Below are 11,602 nucleotides of genomic sequence, written 5' to 3'. Positions count from 1 at the left end.
ATGGCAACCAGCCCTCATCCCTTAGGGGTTTTCCAAAAGTCACCTCTTTAAGCTCTGGTGTAGTTGAAAGGGCTTGTTAGGAATAAGGAAAGATACTCTCTTCACCTTTGTTACTTGGAGCTTCAGGAGCCAAGATAAAACCAAGAAAATAGAACAAAAGATGCTCCTATCCTCTTATCACTTAGGAAATTACAAAGACATTAGGAGCTCTGACCAGGAGCCCGGGGGGAAGACAAAATATATATACTACACATTGTCCTATTCTTTAGAAACCAAGGTGAGAGATCTGATTTTTTTTCATTGAGATATAATTGACATATAACCTATTAGTTTCAAATGTACAGTGTAATGATTTGATCTTTGTACATGTTGCAAAGTGATCACAGTAAGTCTAGTTAACATCCATCACCCCACATAGCTACAGATATTTTTCTTGTGATGAGAAATTTTAATGACTTTCTTCCCCTTAGCAACATTAAAATCTACCACCCAGCACTGTTAACTGTAGTCACCATGCTGTGTACTGTATATTTTTACAACGCTACCCGACAATATCACACAGACCTAATAAGGGCTTGAGTCTGACTGCAGGAGCCAGCCCTTGAGGGGTGGTAAGCAGGGGAGTAGCAGGGTTTGGCGTGTTTTACAGGAGCTCCTGGCCCCTGTCGACTGCAGGAAGAAAGGAGGAAGAGGGGAGTAGAAGGCTCTGGTGCCGCCTGTAGATGGCAGTGGTCTGAACTAGGGGGCGGGGGAAGGTGGATGCAGTTTAGATGGATGTTGCAATTTCAGCAAAATTCAGTGATGGATAAGAAGTGGGAGAAAAGAAGAAACTGTGGATAATGATAACCAGGTTTCTAGCTTGAGAAACAAGTTGAGGTTTAGTGGGGGGAACCAGGAGCTTCACTGTGGGTGTATTGGCTGGAAATGCCTTGTAGACATTAAGTAGCAGTGGAACTTTGCAGGCAGATTTGAGCCTGGACTGCTGATAAGAGTTTCGGGCATGAGCTATACTCATCTGACAGCCGTCATGGTGGGCTGGGTGTAATCATCCAGCAGAGCGCAATGAGAAATGAGCACTGAAGGAGACTTGAGGGCCCATTATCTGAACCAGCAAAGGACACTTAGGAGTGGGCAGAAGGCGGGAGGAAAATGAAGGGAGGGGTGCTTATGGAAGCCAGAAGAAAACAATTCAGAAAGGTTGAGGTCAGTTGGGGCCAACATAGCTGTAAGTTCAGGTAAAATGACAAGCCTGTCCACCGTACTAAGTTTCATTGCTTCTAAGATGCCATCTACTATAAAAATCACCATTATTTTATGTGCTAAGACAAAAATGCTAACATTTAGAATGATTAGATGCCATCAACCATAACACATCCCAGCTTAGAGATGCTGGGGAATTGTTTCAGATACGCATCTTGAGTGGAAATGGGGTATTTGTGGTAACATGGAGGCTGGTGGTGACCTTGATGAGCACTGTTCATAGAATAAGGGGGAAGTAAGTGGTAAGGCAATAGAAGTTGCATATCTAGAAAAGTCTTGAGAAGTTTGGCTTTGAAGGGGCAGCAGGGAAATGGGCAGCTGTCAAGGTGTATAGGATTGAGGGAGTTTATTTTAGAACTGGATAATCAAAACTTGTATTCATGCAATAAGAGTTTAATGGATTAATCTGAAAGAAAACAGTGAAAAAGTAAGATGTCAAAGGATGTGATCCCAAATACGTAAAATTTAAAAGTATACTGATACTACATACTGTTAGTGTGTGTGCATGTGTTAAAGATAATACAAAGCAGGGGTTCCTGGGTGGCTCACTCCATTAAGTGTCCGAGCCAAAATCATGATCTCAGAGTCATGAGATGGAGACCCATGTTGGGCTCTATGCTCAGCATGGAGTCTGAGATTCTCTCCGCCTGCCCCTTCCCTCTCCCTTGATCACGCATGCTCTCTCAAAAAAAAAAAAGATAATACAAAGTGTACGTTTATGTTCTTGTGTTTTTTTACATAACAGGTTTATTGAGATAAAATTTATATACCATATGATTTAAAATGTCCAGTCCAATGGTGTTAACATATTTAGAGTTGTACAACCATCATCACAATCAATTTTAGAACATATTCATCACCTCCCCAAAACCCATACCTGTTAACAGTCAACTCCCCTCCCGTTCACTCCCCTCCCCAGCCCTAGGCAAACACTAATCCACTTTCTGTCTCTATGATATGCCTATTCTGGACATTTCATATAAATGGAATCTTAACAATACACCTTATTGTGATGGGCTGTTTCCACTGAGCATAATGTTCTTAAGTTCTATCCCTATAGTAGCCTGTATGAGCACTTCATTCCTTTTCATGGCTGAATAACATTCCATTGGATGGATACACCACATTTTAGTACCTACTCATTGGTTGATGAGCATTTGGGTTGCTTATGACTCTTATGAGTCATGCAACCATGAACATTCCTGTAACAAGTTTTTGTATGGACATATGTTTTCTGTTCTCTGGGATCTGTACCTAGGACTGGAATTGCTGGGTCGTTAGCAACTCTAGGTTTTAATCTTGTGAGGAGCCACCAGCCTGTTTTCCAAACAGCTGCATCATTTTGCATTCCCATCACTAGGGCATAAGGGTTTTGATTTCTCCACATCCTGCCTAACACAAGCTTTCTTTTTTTATTTTAGTCATCTCAGTACAGGTGGGGTACTTTCTTGTTGTGATCCAGATTTGCATTTTCCTGAGGCTAATGAGGTTAAGCATCTTTTTCTGTGCTTATTGGCCATTGGTATATCTCCTTTGGAGAAGCACCTATTCAGATTTTTGCCCATTTTTAATTGGCTTGTCTCTTTATTAATAAATTATAAGAGTTCTTTATGTATTCTAAACACAAGTCCCTTATCAGATTTATGACTTGGTTCCAAATGTTTTTTTCCCATTCTGTGGGTTGTTTTCACTTCCTTGATGGTGTCCTTTGAAGCACAGAAGTTTTTAATTTTCTCAATTTCCAATTTTTATATCTTTTGTTGCTTGTGCTTTTGATGTCATCTCAGAAACTATTGCCTAATCCAAGGTCATGAAAATATACCCCTATGTTTTCTTTTAGTAGTTTTAGTTTTAGCTCCTACATTTAGGTCTTTAATCCATTTAGAGTTAAAATTTTTTTAAAGATTTATTTATTTACTTACTTGACAGATTGACAGCAAGAGAGGGAACACAAGCATGGGGAGAAGCAGACCTCCTGCTGAGCAGGGAGCCCAATGCAGGGCTCGATCCCAGGACCCTGGGATCATGACCCGAGCCGAAGGCAGATGCTTAACGACTGAGCCACCGAGGCACCCCTAGAGTTAATTTGGGTATGTAGTGTGAGGTGTAGGGGTCCAATTTCATTCTTTTGCATGTGGATATCCCTATGTCTCAGCATGATTTTCTGGAGACTGTGTTTTCTCCATTGAATGCTTTGGCACTCTTGTTGAAAATCGATTGACCATAGTCAGGGTTTATTTCTAAGCTCTCAGTTTTTTTCAAGGATGTGTTTATCTTTGTGCCAGTGCCAACTTTGTTTTTCTTTCTCAAGATTGTTTCGGTTATTCTGGACCCTTTGAATTTCCACATGAACTTTAGAATCATCTTGTCAGTTTCTACAAGAAAGCCAGCTGGAATTTTGATGAGGATTGTGTTGAATCTGTAGATTAATTTGGGGATTGCCATTTTAAAGGCTTAGTCTTATCCATGAAAATGGAATGTCTTTCCATTTATTTAGGTCTTCTTTAATGTCTTTCAGTAACATTTGTAGTTTTCATAGTAAGCTTTGTATATTTGTTCCTAAGTATTTTATTCTTCTTGATGCTATTGTAAATGGAATTATTTTCTTAATTTCATTGCAATTTGTATTAGTTTTCTATTGCTATTGTAACGAATTACTGCAAACTCAGTGGCTTAAAATAACACACATTTATTATCTCAGTTTGGGAGGTCAGAAGTCTGGCATGGATCCCGCTGAGCTAAAATCATGGTGTCCATAGGTCTATACTCCTTCTAGAGGCTCTGGTGGGAAAATTTATTCCCTTGCCTTTTCTGACTTCTGGAGGCTGCCTGCATTCCTTGGCTCATGGCCCCTTAGTCCACTTTCAAAGCCAGCAATTGCATCACTCTGTGCTAGGCTTCCATCATCACATCTCCTTCTCTGACTTTGACCCTCTTTCTTCCTTCCTCCTTCCTTCCTTCTCTCTCTCTCCTTCTCTCTCTCTCCTTCTCTCTTCCTTTTCTTTCCTTTCCTTTTCTTTCTTTTTCTTTCTTCCTTCCTTCCTTCCTTCCTTCCTTCCTTCCTTCCTTCCTTCCTTCCTTTCTTTCAAGTTTATCTATTTAAGCAATGTCTACACCCAATGTGCGGTTCAAACTCATGACCCCAAGATCAAGAGCCACATACTCTACTAACTGGGCCAGCCAGGCACCCCTCCTTCTTCCCTCTTTCAATTGTAAGAAACCTGTCATTATATTGGGCCCACCTATATAATCCAGGATACTTTCCCATCTCAAGATCCTTAACTTAGTCACATCTGAAAGCCCCCTTTGCCATGTGAGGTAATGCATTCACAGGTTCTGGTGATTAGGATGGGGGACATCTTTGGGGGGCCATTATTCTGCCTACTACACCAGTATATAGAAATACATTTTATTTTGTATATTGATCCTGTATCCTGCTGAATGCATTTATTAGTTCTGATAATTTTTTACTCGATGAATCTTTAGGATTTTCTATACACAAGACTATGTCATCTACAAATGAAGATGGTTTACTTCTTCCTTTCTAATCTGGATGCCTTTTGTTTAATTTTCTTGCCTGATTGGCCAGAACCTCTAGTACAATATTGAATAGAAGTGGCAAGAGTAGACATCTTTGTCTTGTTCCTGATCTTAGCAGAAAAGTATTCAGTCTTTCACCTTTAAGTATGATGTTGCTGGAGGTTTTCATAGGTGTCCTTTATGAGATTGAAAAAGTTCCCTTCTATTCATAGTTTAAGTATTTTTTCTTTTTATCATGACAGGGTGTTGAATTATGTCAAATACTTTTTATGCACCTATTGAGATGATCATGTGGGTTTTGGCCCTTATGCTATTGATATGGTGTATTGCATTAGTTTATTTTCAGATGATTTTCAGATTTTGAATTACCCTGCATTCCTGGGATATATCTCAGTTGGTCACAGTGTAAAATTATTCTTATCTGTTGCTGGATTTGGTTTCCTAGTACTTTGAATATTTGTGCATCTATAATCACAAGAGATATTGGTCTGTAGTTTTTGTTTTTGTTTTTCTCATATCTGTGCCTGGTTTTGGTATCAGAGTAATATTGGCCTCATGAGCTGACAAGTATTTCCTCCTTTTCTTTTTTTGGAAGAGTTTGTGAAAAATTGGTATTGATTCTTCTTTAAATGCCTGGTGTTTATTTTTATGTAGTTGTAAAGCTCAATCACTTCATTTGTGCATTTTATGATTGATTAATATATTTCCCATATTACTTACCATTACTTAAAGTAGCTTTTAAAGATTATTACATTCAGTTCTTCAGTCTAACTGATACGATGATATGAAGTATGGATCTAACTTCATGTTTTCAAGTATAATTGACACAACACCATTTACTGAGTGAGTAGCTATTCCCCACTACTTTGAAAAGCTTGCTTTTTTTTTTTTTAAAAGATTTTATTTATTTATTTGACAGAGAGAGACACAGCGAGAGAGGGAACACAAGCAGGGGGAGTGTGAGGGAGAAGCAGGCTTCCTGCAGAGCAGGGAGCCCAATGCGGGGCTCGATCCCAGGCCTCTGGGATCACGACCCGAGCCGAAGGCAGACGCTTAACGACTGAGCCACCCAGGCACCCCGAAAAGCTTTGTTTATCATAAATTTCCATGTGTACTGAGGTTTGTTTTTGACCTCTCTGTTTTATCTCATTGATTTATGCATCTATTCTGCTTTTAATACCACACTATTTTAATTTCTATATTTTATACTATGTATTGTTAAAAATTTCCTTGGCTCTTCTTGGATGTTTTCTGTTCTAGATGAATTTTAAAATCATCTTGTCAAGTTCCATAAAAGAGTATCTTAAAATTTTTTTGTTGGCATTGCATCAAATTTTATTAATCTGACATCTTTACAGTATTGAATCATCCTATCCAGGGACAAGATACATTTTTGCCTTTGTGCTGGTATATGAAGCTCTAGCATTTTTTCCATTTTGTTCTCATACACCTAGTTTTGTTTATTCTTGGCTTGTTGTTGTTGTGAATGGGATCTTTCCTCCTCCTATTTTTCTAACTGGTTATTGATGATACATATAAAGTTATTGATCTCTGTACATATCTTGTATCCAGAAATCTTGCTGAACTCTTTTTTTTAATTATTTATTTGTTAGAGAGAGTGGGGGAGGGGCAGAGGGAGAGAATCCCCAAGCAGACGCCCTGCCAAGTGCAGAGCTTGACATGGGACTCAAACCCATGAACCATGATATCATGACCTGAGCTGAAACCAAGAGTTGGACACTCAAACAACTGAGCCACCCAGGCACCCATTGCTGAACTCTTATTAAATGTTTTCAATTAGTGTTTATGTTGATTGTCTTGCATTTTCTCAGTATACTTGCAAATAATTAGTTTTACCAAATTTTCCCCAATATTTTTAATCCATTTCCTTTATCATGCCTTATTGCATTGTCTCTTACTTACAAATACTCAATATTTGTGTTAGTAATGATTATCCTTTCCTTATTCCTCGCTTAAATGGGAATGCCTCTGATGTTTCTTCATTAAGTTTGGTGATTGCTGTAGGTTTCTGGGAGATATCCTTTTTGAATGAAAGAAGTTTCCTTCTATTTTTTGTTTACTTCTTAAAGTTTTTGTTTGTTCCTTTTAAAAGGAGTAGGTTTTAAGTCTCATCACATGCCCCTTTTGGGGGCATCTCTTGAGATTTTTTTTCTTGACTCTTAATGCAGAGAACTATATTAGTGACTTTTGCTAATACTCAACCAATCTTATGTCCCTGGGTTAAGCCCTATTTAATCATAATATATTTTTAGTACATTGCTGCAATCAACTTGCTCATATTTTCTTTATGCAAGTTGCATCTGTGTTAAGGAAGTTTGGCTTAGGGTTTTTTCTATTTGTATTATTCTTAGTTGGTTTTAGCATTGGGGTTACACAAACCTCATAAAGTGAACTGGGACACTTTCTAACTTCGCTTTGTAAGAGTTTATACATTGAAGGTTTGACAGAATACACTCATTCCAAAAGGGGCTTATGTCTTTTTTAATGGTTGATTTTTTACTGTCTTTTAATTTTCTCCACTGTTATTTCTTTGTTTAGCTTTTCCACTCTTTGAATCAATTTCAGTAATTTGATCCTTAAAGGTATTCAATTACACTTTAAGTTAAATATCAAGTTTTGCTTATAATTTTGAAATCTTATTTCTAGTTTTGTTCCCTTTTTCATTCTTAATGGTATTTACTTATGTCTTCTCTTTTTTATCTTATACTAAAGCTTTGACTGTTTTATTTATCTTTTCAAATAACAGGCTTTTAGCAATCAGTTCTACTGGGTTTCTGTTGTTATTTTAACAACAATAAAAATTTATTGATCCCTGTGTGTGGAGTGTGTGTTTTTGTGTAGCTTAAAGCTTCTTAAATTGAATTCTTAGTTCATTTACATTTAGTACATTTACATTTAACCTGTGTTTTTTTCCCCTAATAAATGCATTTACAGCTATAAAACCTCTGTGAATTGTTGGCTATATCCTATGGATTTTGATGTGCAATGTTCTCACATCATCATTAATTTCTAAATAGACTAAAATTTATATTGTGATTTACTCTTTAACCTAAGATTATTTAGACAGGTATGCATTTTGGATTGTGGTTCCCTCCATCAGTTAAATCTCACTTGCTTTTTATCTTCCAAGCATTTCTTCCTCATTTTAGACCACCAATTGATCCCATCTTGTTTTCTAGTGCTGTTTTGGACTTAGGTGTATATATTTATCTTTCCTATCATTTCTAGGATTCAAGAGCAAGAGGGGAAAGCAGGAACATGTATTCAGTGTACCAGCAGCATGATTTCACATCCCTCAGTTTTTTTCTTTTTTCTTTCCTTTTTTTTTTTTTTTTTTTTTAAGGTGGAGGTTCTGGATCACATTCGTATCTAATGAAAATGATTCAGAGAAAGAAAAACTGACACTGTCAGAAAAGGGATACCTTAATATGGAAGTCCTTGAAAAGGAGATAAAGAATACAATGATGGAGGAGACTGGCCAGTGATAAAGAGGGGATGTTTCCTTCATTGTAACAGAGGAAAGAAGGAGATAGATGACAGGTCTAGATGCACCCTAGTTTTCTCTTTTCCAAGTTAGATACTTCCAGTTTTAACAGTTGGTTTTCATGACATCTTTCTGGATTTCTCTTCTGTTACTTGGTTCTTCCTAAAAACAAAAAGGTTATTATAAAAATATAATGTTAATGAAGTTCAAACAGTTCAGAATAATAGGACTATTAACTTCCTTGTTCTGGATAATGTACTCATTTTAAATCCAAAATTACTTTACACTTTGTAGCCATTACCTATTTGTGGGCTTTTTGTATAAACTGCTTTTTTTAAAAAATATTTTATTTATTTGACAGTGAGAGAGGGGGAAAGAGAGAGAGCGTGCACAAGCAGGGGGAGCGGCAGGCAGAGGGAGAGAGAGAGGGAAAGGGAGAAGCAGGCTCCCCTGCTGAGCAGAGAGCCTGACATGGGGCTCAATCCCAGGACCCTGGGATCATGACCTGAGCCAAAGGCAGATGTTTAAATGACTGAGCTACCCAGGCACCCCTGTATGAACTGTTATAAATTAGGTCTCCTTTAACTTGTACTTGCATAGAAAATAGCACCCCAAAACACAGTCAACATAATTCATTCTCCAAGTTCTGTTGGTTGCCTCTGGAGTGTTTTCTCAAATCTGCTATGCCAGCCCTAAGTCAGACTACCATCTGCCACTGAGACTACTGCAGCATTCTCTCCACTGGCCATTTTGCTCTTCCTCCCTGCTGCCCTCAGAATTCTCTAAAATACGTGCCTTCTGTTCCTACAGAAGAAATGGAAGCCCAAACTTAAGATGTTCAAGATCTTTTACTATCAGGTCCTCACCTACTTTTCCAGAGCCCATCATGTCCATTGACTCAAATGGCCTATGGAGTTTAAATTGACCATGGGCTAAATAAAATGATGTAGTCCTGTTAATTAAATGAGAATATCTTTACCTAAAGTTTCTAATTTTATGGTACTGCTTTTTATTATATTCTTAGACCAGTCACTTTCTCCTTGTGTTTCACTTCCTCATTTATAACGTGAGGGCTTACTACTTCGTACAGATTAACCAAGAACTCAACAAGATATTTAGCTCATAAGTCATCTTTCTAATCTTCTCTCCTGACCCCATGCTAATCATGAAACTCAGTATCCCCCTAAGTATGATATGCTATCTATTACCATACTGTGCTACATTTTCTTCATGTTCTTTCCTTTGCCTGGGATCCATTTCTGCCCTATCCCTCTCCTCCCCAACTCCTATTTCTCCTAAGTATTTAGGGGAGTCCTTTGGGATCATCTACAATACCTAGTGATATACCCTTAGAGGGATGGGAATATAATTTGAAAAAGCAGGTTCAATATAATAATTTATTTTAAAGCAATGTTTTCCGAGTATACTACACATAAAGTAAAACTCCAGGAAATTATCGCTGCTGCAGATGTTTAAATTTCACTTATCCCCAAAGGCTCAGGACTTTTTTCTGTTCCTTAAAGAGGCTGAGCTCCATCCTAACTCAGCAATTACTAATGGACTTTTCTCTCTGCCTGGAAGATTCTCTCCCTAACCCGACTTCCTACCTGATACTGATTCATCCATCCAGGTGCCAGCTTAAATGTAGTTTCTTCAGGAAGGCATGTGTAAAGGCTCTTTTCTATACTGTCTCATATTCCCTTATACTTCTTAACAGACCTTACTACAATTTAATCATGCAATCATATGTGTGTCCTGTTGGTCTTCTTTAGGTTTGTGTTCTCCATGAGACTAAGCCCTGAGGATAAGGGTTGTGGCTGTTTTGTTCACTACCATGGTACCTGGCACATGAATGAACTTTAGTTGCCAAAAGGGATCAAACACTTCACAAAAGTTAAGAAACAGTGCTCTGATAGTGGAAAGTCCATAAAAAACAGTTGAGGCAACCAAGGCGCAGAGAACTTGCCCAGCTCAAGTGCCCTTGAGAAGCCTTCCCTGACCCCACTCCTCCTAGAGTCCCTATTCAGCCTCTTGATGTAGGATTAAAGACACTCTTCGTGTCAACAGAGTCAGGGGTCACTCCTGTTTGATCAGTGTCCTTCCATGCAAGTGACCACCCGCGGCCTTTTGGGCACTCAGGAAATGTTTCCTGTGGACTGGGTGACTAGATGGCTCCGACGTGCCCTCCTCCTTCGCTGCACCTCGGGCAGGTGGCCTCTGCTCCCGAAGCCGGGAGGTGCGAGGCCGGGACCTCCAGGTGGTCGCAGTCGCGGCCCCGCCCCTCCAGGCCTCTGCGGTGCTGATTGGCCGGCTGGGCGCCAGGGACTAAGCAGAGGGGAGGCCGCCCGCGCGCCCGCCTCGTCTCCGCGGGGGCGCGCCCGCGGCACGCGGCTGGGAGGGGCCGAGGGTGAGTGACAGCCACGCGGGCCAATGGGGCGGGCGCGCGCCGCCGCCGCCGCCCGCGCGGCCCCTGACGCCGGCCGAGGCGCCGCGCCGCTGCGGCTGCGGGCGGCGACGGCTGCACCATGGGCTGGCTGCTTCGGGCCGCCGGGCTGCCGCCGCTGTTGCCCCCGCTGCTGCTGCTGCTGACTGGGGGTGAGTGCGCGCCGCGCGGGCGGGCGGCAGCGGGGCCGGGACAGGCGGGTGGCAGCGGTGACGGCGGGCCGCGGTGCTGGACAGCTCCTCGGCCGCCAACAAAGGGGCAGGCGCGCGAGGCGCGGGAGCGCGGGGCTCGGCTGGGCTGCTGCGCGGTCCGCGACACGCGCGCTCCCAGGGCCGGGGGGGCGTGGGGCCACCGCGTGTGCCTAGTGTGAGAGCGGCTCCCTGGCACGGGGGCGTGCGTGTGCCCACACAAACACACATACACACACACGCAGGGGAGGCGCGCTGAGTGTGGCGGCGGGCGCGCCTGCACGCGCTCCCTGGGGGCTCTGCTCAGGGGGCCTTTGGGGAGGGCGGGAGCACTGGCGAGAGGAGGGCGGACCCTGGCTGCCAGCTCCGCGACAGCCACACAGGGATGGGGAGACGGAATTTACAGGTCCCGTGTGGTCACCACAGCGAGCGTGGGCGCGGGTGTCTTGCGGCTCCGAGGGGGAAAGTGCCAAAGAGCCGTACACACAGCTGCTGCGACAATGAGGGGGGTGTGTTTACGCGCGTGTGGTGCTACCGGACAGGAGGGAGGGTGTGTCATTGTGAATGGCTGTCTAGACTGCTTGGGCAACTTTATTAGGAGCTGACAAAAAGAAGAGGTATGACAGCAACCAGGTCTCTGCTTGTGACAGTGACACTGCTGGATAG

The 11,602-nt window shown here is 41.6% G+C and overlaps 1 protein-coding gene across 2 annotated transcripts in view; it reads left to right on the top strand.

Moving 5' to 3' along the window:
* The first annotated feature begins 10,769 nt into the window (after positions 1-10,769).
* Positions 10,770-11,602, top strand: part of PODXL2 (podocalyxin like 2) — a 35,651-nt gene continuing 34,818 nt past the window's right edge. Inside the window, exon 1 of one of the 2 annotated variants that reach the window (XM_025885491.2) lies at positions 10,770-10,900. In XM_025885491.2, the coding sequence (XP_025741276.1) occupies positions 10,831-10,900 (70 nt within the window). In that variant the 5' untranslated portion in view covers positions 10,770-10,830. The remainder of the gene's footprint in view (positions 10,901-11,602) is intronic. The other variant, XM_073901791.1, reaches the window with a different exon arrangement.

The sequence above is a fragment of the Callorhinus ursinus genome, unplaced genomic scaffold (assembly GCF_003265705.2).
Source record: "Callorhinus ursinus isolate GAN/ISIS: 27379988/994484 unplaced genomic scaffold, GSC_fseal_2.0 scaffold15, whole genome shotgun sequence".
Classification (NCBI taxonomy): Eukaryota; Metazoa; Chordata; class Mammalia; order Carnivora; family Otariidae; genus Callorhinus; species Callorhinus ursinus.
Note: the sequence above shows the minus strand (reverse complement) of the source record. Positions and strands in the feature narration are given on the sequence as shown.